General features: G+C 37.7%; 1 protein-coding gene across 3 annotated transcripts in view; it reads left to right on the forward strand.

Moving 5' to 3' along the window:
• The window catches only part of GRK4 (G protein-coupled receptor kinase 4), a 188,003-nt gene that overhangs the window by 112,412 nt on the left and 61,419 nt on the right, over positions 1-14,172 (forward strand). For 2 of the 3 annotated variants that reach the window (XM_077136280.1, XM_077136282.1), the window contains 5 exons: positions 9-121; positions 2,236-2,328; positions 3,335-3,398; positions 4,895-5,035; positions 8,420-8,610. In XM_077136280.1, coding sequence (XP_076992395.1) covers positions 9-121; positions 2,236-2,328; positions 3,335-3,398; positions 4,895-5,035; positions 8,420-8,610 — 602 coding nt within the window. The remainder of the gene's footprint in view (positions 1-8; positions 122-2,235; positions 2,329-3,334; positions 3,399-4,894; positions 5,036-8,419; positions 8,611-14,172) is intronic. The other variant, XM_077136281.1, reaches the window with a different exon arrangement.

The raw sequence follows: 14,172 nt of genomic DNA on the forward strand, positions 1-14,172 counted from the left end.
GTATTAAGAAGACTGGTAAATCTGAAGACCGTTTACCAGAAATACCTCAAGACGTTTTGAAGGAATGTAAAAAGAGCCTGGAGCAGACTCCTTCCAAAGATATCTTTAAGAAATGCACTAGGTATGTAATTCATGCCTGACCCTGGACGCGCGCACACACACACACACACACACATACACACACACACACACACATATATACATGTCTAAACTTGAAACAGAAGGGTTTACCGGAGGTTTCTCTGCACCAGACAAGTTCTTAGCAGAGTACTTTCCAAATGAAATTGATCACTTTCACTGAAAACACATAAAGAATAATGGCAGCACATACCTAAATGGCATACTGAACAGGTGAGGTTGTTGAACCCCTTTATCCTAAAATCCCTTTCCTGGCTCTCTTCATCCTTCTCTGTTTACCCTTCCAAAATGCTTGTGTCTGGATTGGGTTCACTTCCCAGACTAGAGCAGTAGGGCAGTGTTTGTTGTTGTGAGGTAAAGAGTTTGGGCAAGTGAAATTCAGAAGCACCAGTTAAGTCAGTTATGGTCACTAACCTTATGGATTTATACTGACTGTGAAATATACAATTAAAATTAGTTGGTATTTGTGTTTTTTTTCGTAGAAACAGTTTAAATGCCTTTATAACGATGATATAACTAAGACAACAACTAAGACCCTTTACATTGGTTCAAAATAGTGCTGGTTGTGCTGCTGTCCACCCGCTCTTTAGAGAAAGGTGGCTACTTGGAAAAGCACGCGGAGAGGAGGGAGCTATCGCTTTTCCCCTCAGCTGTGCCCGGAGGGGTGGTCTAGATGGCCGCCAGGGCCGTGTTCAGTTCCCGAATTGTATATAGCAGCAGTTCAAAACCTCGTGATCTCGGGGCCTTGATCCACTCTTAAAAATTATTGAGAACACAAAGGGCTTTTGTTTATGAGGGTTATGCTTTTAAAAAAGAAGACACAAATATTCTATTTTTTTGTCATTGCTGTGATATCACACACCTTGTGGTCTCTGGAAAACTCCACTATATACTCATGAGACAATGAGATTTTTTAAATGGCATATAGCATCTTAGTATTACTGTTATAAATATAGTTTGATTACTGCATACACTCCGAAAGGGTCTCAGGACCCCTAGGAAATCCCAGGCTACATTTGAGAACCACTGTTTTGTAATATTAGTTAATCCAGGAATATATGAATACCTTCTTTTTATAAAATAAAGTGAAATATAGAAATCAAGTAACTTACTCAGAATTCTAAAAATCAGTGAAAATATTTGGATAATTTCCAAAGCCCTTTTATTTCCTAGAAATTGCCCGAAAGAGCATTTTCCCATTTGGAACTTTGCCATTGCTTGAGATACCCTTTCTTTGTTCAGTTGGTAGCTTCTACCTGGACTCAGATGTCCCCTTCTTTGGAAAGTCTTCCTCCTACCTCCTTTCCCAGGGCAGGTGTTCTGTAACAGACCATGCCTAGCTGTGCTAGCTGTCGTCACACTGTCCTCTTAATTGTGCGCTAATTTAGCAGTCTTCCCAACTAAGCTGTCAGATCCTTTAAGATACGGTTAATTTGACGTTTTTTCTCCAGCATCCAACAGCACTTGCCATCTACTCAGTAGATGTTTATTGATTGAACAAGCTGTTGTAAACAATATCTATATTTTCTCCCTCATCTGTTCCCCATGGGGTACAATACTTGTATAATAAGATAATGAATAAAACCTAAGAGTCATGATAATTGCATAAAACTTCTTCAAGAAGTACACAGTGTAAAATAATTTGAGTGCTATACTTTCACTGTCAAAAAGTGTATCATATATTAACATTTTCTACTGTATGACTATTATTTAATAGTCACTATACTCTTATTTGCAAAATGTTTACATTCCTTCCATAAATACACAGATATACATATGAATGCATTTTAAACTATTGACTTTTTACTGGTAGATTCTTTTTATCAGGTACATATTTCTCTGATGGCCATACACATAAAGAAAGAAACTTTGATTTTGAAATGGTAAAATGATTTCATTGCTTTTGAATTCTTGCCTTCAGATTTTCACTGACAGCATTAGATATTAGTTTGAAATTCTTTAACTGCAGAATTCAATATACTGAGTTGTGTTATAATGAGTGGCTTTCCCAAATCCAGTGCTAATTAAAAGTACAAAGCACAGTTGTTTTCAAATTGTAATGCAGCAAATGTATAATTATGTAAAACTTTTTTCTAGAATCGTCCATAAGTTTTTAAGTGGAGAACCATTTGAAAAATACAAAAAAAGTGCATATTTTTCCCAGTTTTTACAGTGGAAATGGCTGGAAAGGTATGTTCTAATTAAAATCTACTTACAGCAAGTAGTAACCTCTTGTGGTGCATGATGACTGATTTATGCTTTTCCGTCTGTCAGAAACACTGTTGGAAATTTTGAGTTGTAGATGCTATTTTTGTACAGAAATTATCAATAGATACTATAGCATTTTGTTCCTGATCCAGTTCACTCTGTTCTCTTTTTAAAATGACAGTTATCCATTTAACTACTGTTCATACAGTAGTTAGAAAACAAAGCCTATCTTGGACGTATTATAACATAATACAATGCAGTCTAAACCCCAGCCATTGCTTCTTACTCGCTGCGTGGCCTTGGACAGTTTACTTAACCTTTATCTGAGCTTCAGGTCCTTGTTCTGTAAAATAGAAGTAACTATAGCATCTACCTGTTGGATTATTGCTAGGATCACCTGAGAAATGCATTTAAATGCAGTAAGCACAAAATAAGTGCTCATACTGTGTTAGCTATCATCATCATCATCATCAACATCATTACTGGAATTGTTATTGGTGGATGAAATTCCAAGTTCTAGCGCATACATGTGTTTTTTGTTTGTTTGTTTAGATTTTGGGGTTAGGCTTAACCATCATCTTTGAGGTTAGTTTTATGAAGGACATTTTACTCGACAGCTTTCTGACAGGTTCACAGATACTAGAATTCTTAAGAATATGCGAGGCATTATATACATGAACATGTCATGGTATGGGCTAGTTGGAGACGTGTCTTTAGTTGGTAGGGATAATTGAATCATTTTTTCAGTGAATGCTCATTGCTGAAGCATGCTGGTCTTTCTCTCATGCAAATCCTTTTTGGCTTAGAGAGCTTTCCCACTAGCCGGAGCTATGTAGTCTTTGATCGCAGACACCCACTTTCCTGCTTATGGTTTGAGGAAAATGGTTCAATAAATTGGGCTAAGACAAGAGCTAGGCTTTTCTGTTTTAAAATAAGAGTGCCATGTGAAACCTGAACTGTTTTTTATTTTTCTTTTTTAATTCGTTAGGCAACCAGTAACAAAGAACACATTTAGACATTACAGAGTTCTAGGAAAAGGCGGATTTGGAGAGGTGAGTAATTGGGAGAGGTGATCATTGTAGGTAATACTTCTAGATAACTAAACAGCAAGATAATTGAAAAGTTAACCTACAGGTAATTTTTCAACTTTACCAAAACAGTTATTTCCCTACTGTGCATTCTGAGAATAATTATAGCCAACTGTGAGAATTAAGGTTAAACTTTGAACAAAAGGTGCTTTGATCAATCAATAAAAAAAAATTATTTATTTTTTGTGACTTGACCTTTCAGTTCACACTTCATGTAGAAGGTGTTTTTCCATGTTCACTGTTTAAACTCCAAGGACTGACACTGTGTCCTAAATCAGTTTATTTTATTGAAAAATTGTGGAATTTCCATTCTTCTATTTTCATAATTTGATGAACTTTTGGGACTAGCCTAAAAGTGTACATAGTACACATTCCATTATTAAATATCTTTATCAAAAGGAGCTAGAAAATGTGTGAATTTGGAAAAATGTCAAGGAAACAACTCACAAATTCATGAGAGAGATAGTCTTTAAATATTATGGCTTTCCTATATGGGGAATTACATACAGCTCTTTTTAGTGAATTAAACAGCTATTAGTTGCCACATTAATTTTCTAGAGTGTTCATATTCAGTTCAAGAATTTATAAGCCCCCAAGAGCCAGGAAAGTCATTGGAGGGCCAAGACTGTATGTTAGGGAAAAGTCAGAAACAGGTTTTGGTACCTGGTGTGATTTAAATCCTACATCTACAAAATTCCAATTTAATACCCAAGCCAAAGTTACCTGCATTACCTTATAAATTAATTAGAAAGCTGACCTAAGAATAGTGACACTGCAAGTGTGAGTCACTGCAAGTGAAACTGCATTTGCAGCTTCATGTGTCAGCAGTGCGTTAGCTTAGTCATTACTGCAGGAAAATTAGCATTATCATAACTCTTATACAGTTCTAGTGGCCTTTTAGAATATGTCACCCAATCCAACCAAATGCTTATTTTGTAATTCTTTTATAATATATACTTCCGGAAGAAATCCATCCTCTGTTTGAATACCTCATATACAGTGAAATATCAATGATAATTATCTTGGTGTTCTAGGTAAGTTCTTTTCATTATTGTCATTAATACTTCCAAGATTTCTCACAATTAACTTTATATTACTTATACCATTAAAATTATTTTATTGATGGATGAAATTATGTCTTGTCTTGTATTTGCTTTTAAAGTGATCCAGCGTGTGTGTGTGATGCACGTGTACATGTGGCTTCATGTGCCTGTGTGTCTGTGGCCAGTCTTGTTCCTTCTGACTTCCGCCTACTCCACCCCCCGCCCCCCACCCTATTCATCATCTCCATTTCCTGAGAGGAAGAGCCAAAGAGACTTAGAATTCACCCAAGACTGAAATGGTCTTACTCTGAAGATGTTCTCACTGGTCTTTACCAGAGGGATTTTCATGGAAGAAACACTTTCTATCTAGTCAAAGAAATGTCACATGTATAGGAACCTGTCTTGTTTTTCTACTAGGTATGTGCCTGCCAAGTACGAGCTACAGGAAAAATGTATGCCTGTAAAAAGCTAGAAAAAAAAAGAATAAAGAAGAGGAAATGTGAAGCTATGGTTCTAAATGAAAAAAGACTCTTAGAAAAAGTGAATAGTAGATTTGTAGTAAGTAGATTCTTTTAATCTTTACTGCCTGTTGTTTGAAAAGTAGTGCTTTTATCAGAAGACCCACTGCTAAACTCACTTTCATTCATGGATGTTTGTTTCTAAGTTCATATGGGATTTTGCTGCCTTGTACTGTGCGCAGGTGATGGGTGCTGGGAAGTTTTGCTTTTGGTAACAGCCTTCTCCTTATTCAAATCTCATTGGATATAAACAAAACTGTAAGCCTGCTTCCAACTTCTGATTTGTTATAAAACATATTCACCCTTGCCCATTTCTGTCAAATATGTTTCACACCTTCAAGCTTACAGAACGCTGCCAGCTAGATACTGCTTGTTGATGCTCCTGTTCCTTTCTCAGTGACGGCCTGACCTCTGCCTGTACGTGGCCTCCCTTTATGGCAGCCTCTTCCTGAGCCTGGTACCCACATGCGCCTTGTGCCAAGAGACCGCTGTCCCTCCAGTTCAGCTGCCCTGGCCCACGTGGGCACACTGGCTGTGATGTGTTCGGAGATGCTGCCTCCAGCCCTTCTTCTCACATGGGCCTTCTTTTTGGCCTCAGTGTGTTTTCCTTTGTTCTCTCCTCTCTGACACTTGCAGGCTTACTGCTAGGCTCTTTTAAGTATCCTGACTGTATGGAGCCTCAGATTCTCCCTTCACTGTTTCGGGTAGGGGCCAACTATCCCGGGGATGGGTAAGTTTTCAAAGAAGTTTTCTAGGCTTTAGCCTGCATATTGTGCTGTTATTTTCCTCTCCAGACCTAGTTTCTCTCTATCTAATTATACATCTCCTATAGTATCTGGAGGAATATGAAGTCTGGCTAAAGTGAGAATATGAAAGATAATTTAGTAAATGATTTGTAGTATTAAACTTATTTCCTCCAAGTTATTTTTTTCTCAGTACTTAGGTCAGCTGCTTTGTGCTGCCTTCTGAGTCATCATTGAAAGTTAATAGCATGGGTGTATGTGTATGAGATCTCAGGCTTAGCATACAGTTACAGGAACATCTTTGATAAAATGGGCCCATTTTGAAGTCCCTTTAAACATTTTTGTGTAACTACCTTGAAACAGAAATTCATAATCTAGTTTTATGAAAGGGACATAAAGTAGTAGTTACAATTTATCTTACTTACCTAAAGTAGCTTAGTGTCTCCTCTCCCTGGAGCTGCAAAAGCCTTTTGGTGGAGCTCCCTGCTTCACTCACACCCCTTACAGTTTGTTCTCTGGTTGCAATAAAAGGGTTCTTGAGAATTTAAATTAGATCATGAATGTGATATTGTAAGCCATTGATTGTATAATATGGTTGGATAGTATGTGTATGAATATAATCCACCACCCAGCTCAAAGATTTCTCAATAAAATATCTATAAAATAATAGTAATACAATAAATTAGATCATGGCTCTTTCCTGATTATATTTCTCTGCTGGCTTCCCATCACACTAAGCATAGGGTGTTGCCACCCTGTCTCATTCCAAGCTTGTCCTGCCCCAGAGCTTGGGAGCTGGCTGTCCCTCTGCCTGCAGCATCCTCTCCTCTCACGCTCTGGTTATTCCATCTCAGCCTCTCCTCAGGCACTTGTCTGAAGTCATCACTATCTGATCTGTTCCTTGTGTTCATTCCCTGATCATCTGTCACCTGCTCTGACCCCACCCCCCACCCCTGCCTGCGAGCAGAGCTCCTCTGGGCCTTCTTCATGGCCGTCTCCCGGGGCCTCAAGCAGGACCTGGCGTGGGCAAAGGAGCTCAGTGTTATGCTAGTATTTGTTGAGTGGAGGATGAAGTATCCACTAGAGGGAAGAGAGTAGGGGATCCTTCATGCGTAATTAAGAGTGAGGAAGGACTAGCAAGAAAATTCCTTGCTATTAATCATCTGGTACCTCCCTAGCCTGTTACCACAGTGAGCCTATTAGATACTTCATTACTTGGAAATTTAACTGTTTCCTCTCTCTCCATTCTCAGCAGTCCCTGTCTCTGCCTGCTTTATTAATACATCCTGACCAAGTTGATCATTTATTCCAGGGACAAAAATCAATTTGCATAATTTATCACATTAGCAGAATAAAGGGCAAAAACCACAGAATGATCTCAGTAAGAATAGAAAAAGCATTTGATAAAATTCGACATCCATTCATGAGTATAAACTCTAAGCAAACTAAAAATAGAAGGGAGTCTCCATATTAAATGTCTAGCACACATCATACTTAATGGGGAGGTATGTGAATCTCTCTCCATGAAATCTGGGTGAAGCTACAATACTTGCTGTCACTATCTCTAATCAATGCTTTTTTGAGGTTCTAGCTGGTTCACAAGGCAAGGAAATAAGAATAAATGGAGTATGGAAAGGGGGGAAGCAAAAGAGTTAAAATGGTCATTATTTTCAGACAATGTGACTGTCTATGTAGGCAATCCAACACTTTCTAGATAGCTGATTGGGAATTTAGCCAAACTAGATACAACACCAGCCACAATTATGAAATGAAATATTTTAATTATACGATTTCAATAGCATCAAAAGCATTAAAATTGGGGGGAAAATCTTTGAAATGTGCAAGACTTCTATACTGACAACTACAAAATGTTTTTGCTAGAAATTGAAGAAGGCCTAAATAAATGAAGGGGTACCATGTTCATGGACTGGGAGACTCAGTGCTGTGAACATGCCAGTTCTCCCCGAATTGGTCTACAAATTAATTGCAGTCCCAGCAAATTTTATGTGTGTGCATATGTGTGTAAATTGACATGCAGACCAATATAAAAATGGGCAAAAAACTTGACCAAGCACTTTACCAAAGAAGCTATCCAAATGGCTAATAAGTATATGACAAAATATTAGAACTGCCCCCAAATATTTGCATATGTAGAAAATGCAAATTAAAACCTAATAAGATAACACCGTACCTTCACGTACATGGCTAAAATTAAAAACAACTAAAATTATGAGTGTGTGGAGCAGCAGGACCTGCCCTCTCCTATACTGCTGGTGTTGTCGCACTCTGCTTGCCCAATGTGGAGCTCCCTCAGGAGGGAATGTTGGCATCATGAGATCAGAGCATGAGATTGAATCATGGGCCCAGGAAGTTCCAAGTTCTATGTTAATAAACATAGAAAATTCTTGCGTTTCAACACAGAGCTACTATATTGTAAGATCGTATGCTGTGCATCATCGCTTGATACGTAGAGCTGATGCTTTTCCTAAATGATTCTGCCAATAAGTAAAGACCCAAGAAACACCTGCTGCATCATATACTTTTACCTGAAGCATATAGTATTTGTGTCCTAACCTATAAATGTAATGCAGATTAGTTGAATATTGTTAGCAAATAGAGAAAAGTTACAAGTGAATCAGCAGGGTTTTGTTTTATTTATTTTTTTATGATGTTGTCTTTAGGTTAGTTTAGCCTACACGTATGAAACCAAAGATTCCTTGTGCTTGGTGTTAACCATTATGAATGGAGGGGATTTGAAGTTTCACATTTACAACATGGGCAGTCCTGGCTTTGATGAGCAGAGAGCTGTTTTCTACGCTGCAGAGCTGTGCTGTGGCTTGGAGGACTTACAGAGGGAAAGAATTGTATACAGGTAAGAATGGGGCTAACCGACAGTGCACACGAAGGCTTGGAGGCTGATCCTACAGAGCTGGAGGCTTCTGCACGCTCACAGTAGCTGCTTAAGGGACTGGGTAGGAGGGCAGCTGGTGAGGCCACTTCATAGCCATTCCTGGCTGGGGCCACAGTCACTTCCACTATTGGAAATGTGGCCTGTTAGAGGCAAGCCTTAGTTTTTATTTTAGTTTCTCTACTAACATTAACTTTTATATAATCTTTTGTAAATTGTCTTTTTAAAACAAAAATTTGTTTTTTGTTGTTAATTTGATAAAATAAAAGTAGTATTATTCACACAAGCATAAGAAGAGCCCATTTTCAAGATTTTTAGATATTTCGACAGTTTTGCTGAAGATATCCACTGTGTCCCAACAAAATGGTGTATCAATTAAAATCGTAAAATCATATTATTTATTTGGATATTTTTGCATTTTAGAATTCAATAACAAAAATAAAAAAACTTAATAGTTAGAATTATTTTAGTGTAATCAGTGTATTTAGTTCTAGGAAGAAACAGTCCTTCTACCTGCTGATGAAATGATGTAGTTTCTTTTTTGTTGTTCTTTTAAATATTTTATTGATAAATCTTAACATACAAACATTCCATACATGGTTTACAATCAGTGACTCACAATAGCATCACATAGTTGTGTATTCATCACCATGATCATTTTTCAGAACATTTGCATCACTCCAGAAAAAGAAAAGGGAAAAATCTCATACATACCAAACCTTTATCCTTCCCTCTCTTTGACCACTCGTATTTCCATCTACTCAATCTGATAAATTATATTTTATCTGTTAATTAACATAACCCTGGTAAATGTGTAAAAGTGAAACAGAACAAAAACCTCTGCTATGGTACTCTTTTTTTAAAAAAATTTATTTTCTATTATCAATCCAAACAACATAGAAACGTGATCACTCTTAACATACAAACATGCATGGTGTACAATCAGTGGTTCATAATATCATCACATAGTTGTATATTCATCACTATGATCATTTTTTAGAACGTTTGCATCACTCCAGAAAAAGCAATAAAAAGAAAAAAGAAAAAACTCATATGTACCATAACCCTTACCCCGCCCTCTCATTGACTACTAGTATTTCCATTTACTCATTATATTTTAACCTTTGTTCCCCCTATTATTTATTTATTTTTAATCCATATTTTTTTACTCATCTGTCAATATCATAGGTAAAAGGAGCATCAGACATAGGTTTTCACAATCACATAGTTACATTGAGAAAGCTATATCATTATACATTCATCTTCAAGAAACATGGCTATAGGAACACAGCTCTACAGTCTCAGGCACTTCCCTCTAGTCTCTCTAATACACTTTAAATTATAAAGGGGATATCTATAAAATGTATAAGGATAACCTTTCGGCTCTGTTTGAAATCTCTCAGCCATTGACACTTTTTTCTCTCATTTCGCTCTTCCCCCTTTCAGTCAAGAAGATTTTCTCAATCCCTTGATGCTGAATTCCAGCTCATTCTAGGATTTCTGTCCCACGTTGCCAGGGAGGTTTTTTACACACCTGGGAGTCATGACCCACGTAGAGAGGGGAAGGGCGGTTAGTTTGTTTGCCATGTTGGCTAGAGAGAGAGGCCACAACTGAGCAACAAAAGAGGTTCTCTGGGAGTGACTCCTAGGCCCAATTTTAAGTAGGCTTAGTCTACCCATTGTGGGGATAAGTTTCTTATGAACAAACCCCAAGATTGATGGCTTGGTCTATTGATTTGGTTGTCCCCACTGCTTGCGAGAATATCAGAAGTTCTCCAAATGGGGAAGTTGAATTTTCCCCCTTTCTCGCCATTCCCCTAAGGGGACTTTGCAAATTCTTTTTTATTCTCTGTTCAAATCAGTCGTCTTTTCCTTCTGGTTTCATATGTGCCCTTTGCCCTCCTCCCTCTGTCATTCTCACCTTCAGCATCATTGAGTGTACTAACATTATTGTGCTGCAATTAGGTAGTATTGTGCTATCCATTTCTTAATTTTTACAGTCAGTCCCTTTATGCAATCTCAAAGCTGAAATTGGGTAATTTCAACTCCACTTATCCAAAATCGACCCTATTTCTATCTCCTGATGGTCTCTGTTCTTAACTGAAACTCTCCAAGTTCATTCATTAATGTTAGTTCATATCAGTGAGACCATTCAGTATTTGTCTTTGTGTTTCTGGCTAATCTCACTCAGCATAATGTCCTCAAGGTCCATCCACATTCGGACATGCTTCATGACTTGATTCTGTCTTACAGCTGCATAGTATTCCATCGTATGTATATACCACAGCTTGTTTAGCCACTCATCTGTTGCCATCAACAGACATTTGGGCTGTTTCCATCTCTTTGCAATTGTAAATAATGCTGCTATAGACATTGGTGTGCAGAGGTCCGTTTGTGTCCTTGCCCTCATGTCCTCTGAATAGATTCCTAGCAATGATATTGCCAGATCATATGGCAATTCTATTCCTAGCTTCCTGAGGAACCACCAAACTGCCTTCCACAGCAGTCGTACCATTTTACATTCCCACCAACAGTGGATAAGTGTGCCTCTTTCTCCACATCCTCTCCAGCACTTGTCGTTTTCTATTTTATTGATAATGGCCATTCTGGTGGATGTGAGATGATACCTCATTGTGGTTTTGATTGCATTTACCCTAATAGCCAGGAGAGCTGAGCATCTTTTCATGTGCCTTTTAGCCATTTGTATTTCCTCTTCTGAGAAGTGTGTTTTCATGTCTTTTGTACATTTTGTAATTGGTTGTTTGTCTTTTTATTGTTGAGTTGAACAATCTGTTTATATATTCTGGATACTAGACACTTATCTGATACATTGTTTCCAAGTATTGTGTCCCATTGTGTAGTCTGTCTTTTTACTTTCTTGACAAAGTTCTTTGATGCACAAAAGTGTTTAATTTTGAGGAGTTCCATTTATCTATTTCTTTCTTCAATGCTCATACTTTCGGTGTAAGATCTAGGAAACCGCCTCCTATTATAAGATTTATAAGATATTTCCCTGCATTTTCTTCTAAAAGTTTTATGGTCTTAGATCTAATGTTTAGGCCTTTGATCTATTTTTTTTTAATTTTTTAAAAGCATAACAACATGCAAACACAAACATTCTTACTATATGATCATTCCATTCTTGGTATATAATCAATAACTCACAATAACATCACAGTTGTATACTCATCACCATGATCATTTCTTAGAACATTTGTATTTGATCCACTTTGAGTTAATTTTTGTATAGGGTGTGAGATACGGGTCCTCTTTCATTCTTTTGCATGTGGATATCCAGTTCTCCAAGCACCATTTATTGAAGTGACTGTTGTGTTCCAGGTGAGTTGGCTGACTACCTTGTCAAAGATCAATTGTCCGTAGATGAGAGGGTCTGTATCTGAACACTCTCTTTGATTCCACTCGTCAATATATCTGTCTTTATGCCAGTACCATGCTGTTTTGACCACTGTAGCCTCATAATATGCCTTAAAGTCAGGTAGTGTGAGACCTCCAACTTCACTTTTTTTTCCTCAGGATACTTTTAACTATTCAGGGCACCCTGCCTTTCCAGGTAAATTTGGTTATTGGGTTTTCTGTTTCTGAGAAGTAAGCTTTTGGGATTTTCATTGGTATTACATTGAATCTATAAATCAATTTAGGTAGAATTGTCATCTTAACTATATTTAGTCTTCCAGTCCATGAACACGGTATGCCCTTCCATTTATTTAGGTCTTCTGTGATTTCTTTTAGCAATTTCTTGTAGTTTTCTTTGTACAGGTCTTTTGTATCCTTCATTAAATTTATTCTTAAATATTTTATTTTTTTGGTTGCAATTGTAAATGGAATTTTTTTCTTGATTTCCCCCTGAGATTGTTCATTATTAGTATATAGAAACACTACAGATTTTTGAGTGTTGATCTTGTAACCTGCCACTTTGCTGTACTCATTTATTAGCTCTAGTAGTTTGCTGTAGATTTTTTGGGGTTTTCAACATATATCATGTCATCTGCAAACCGTGAGAGTTTTACTTCTTCCTTTCCAATTTTGATGCCTTGTATTTCTTTTTCTTGTCTAATTGCTCTGGCTAGAACTTCCAACACAATGTTGAATAACAATGGTAACAGTAGACATCTTTGTCTTGTTCCTGATCTTAGGAGGAAAGTTTTCAGTTTTTCCCCATTGTGTTGAAGAAGTTCCCTTCTATTCCTATCCTTTGAAGTGTTTTCAACAAGAAAGGATGTTGAGTTTTGTCAAATGCCTTTTCTGTATCGATCAAGATGACCATGTGGTTTTTCTGCATTGATTTGTTGAGAAGATGTATTGCATTAATTGATTTTCTTATGTTGAACCATCCTTGCATACCTGAGATGAATCCTACTTGGTCATGGTGTATAATTCTTTTAACGTACTTCTGGATTCGATTTGCAAGAATTTTGTTGAAGATTTTTGAATCTGTGTTCATTAGAGAGATTGTTCTGTAATTTTCTTTTCTTGTAGTATCTTTGTCTGGCTTTGGTATGAGGCTGATATTGGCTTTAGAGAATGAGTAGGTAACCTTCCCTCCTCTTCAGTTTTTTTGAAGAGTTTGAGCAGGATTGGTACTAATTCTTTCATGAATACTTGATAGAATTTACATGTGAAGCCATCTGGTCCTCGACTATTGTTTTTTGGAAACTTATTAAACACTAATTCAATTTCTTTACTTGTGATTGGTTTGTTGAGGTTGTCTGTTTCTTCTCAAGCCATTGTTGGTTGTTCATGCCTTTCTAGAAAGTTGTCCATTACATCTATGTTGTCTAGTTTATTAGTATAAAGTTGTTCATAGTATCTTCTCATTACCTCCTTTATTTCTGTGTGGTCAGTGGTTATGTCTCCACTTCCATTTCTGATTTTATTTATTTGCATCCTCTTTCTTCTTCTTTTTGTCAGCCTTGCTAAGGGTCCATCAATCTTATTGATTTTCTCATAGAACCAACTTCCAGTTTTGTTGATTTTCTTGATTGTTTTCATGGTCTCAATTTCATTTATTTCTGCTCCAATCTTCGTTATTTCTTTCCTTTTGCTTGCTTTGAGGTTAGTTTGCTGTTCTTTCTCTAGTTCTTCCAAGTGAGCAGTTAATTTCTTAATTTTTGCTTTCTTCTTTTTTGATATAGGCATTTAGGGCAATATATTCCCTCTTAGCACTGCCTTTGCTGCATCCCATAAGTTTTGATATGTTGTGTTTTCATTTTCATTTGCCTCGAGATATTCACTAATTTCTCTTGTAATTTCTTCCTTGACCCACTGGTTGTTTAAGAGTGTGTTGTTGCTCTCCCCTCTTTGTCCACCGGCCCGGCGCGCAGCGCCCAAGGCCCGCAGCAGCCGGCCCGCCCGCCCTCCTCTCCCCTCTTTGTCCGCCGGCCTGGTGCGCGGCGCCCACGCCCCGCAGCAGCCGGCCCGCCCGCCCTCCTCTCCCCTCTTTGTCCGCCAGCCCGGCGTGCGGCGCCCATGCCCCAAAGCAGCCGGCCCGCCTGCCCTCCTCTCCCC

The sequence above is a fragment of the Tamandua tetradactyla genome, chromosome 19 (assembly GCF_023851605.1).
Source record: "Tamandua tetradactyla isolate mTamTet1 chromosome 19, mTamTet1.pri, whole genome shotgun sequence".
In the NCBI taxonomy this organism is placed as follows: domain Eukaryota; kingdom Metazoa; phylum Chordata; class Mammalia; order Pilosa; family Myrmecophagidae; genus Tamandua; species Tamandua tetradactyla.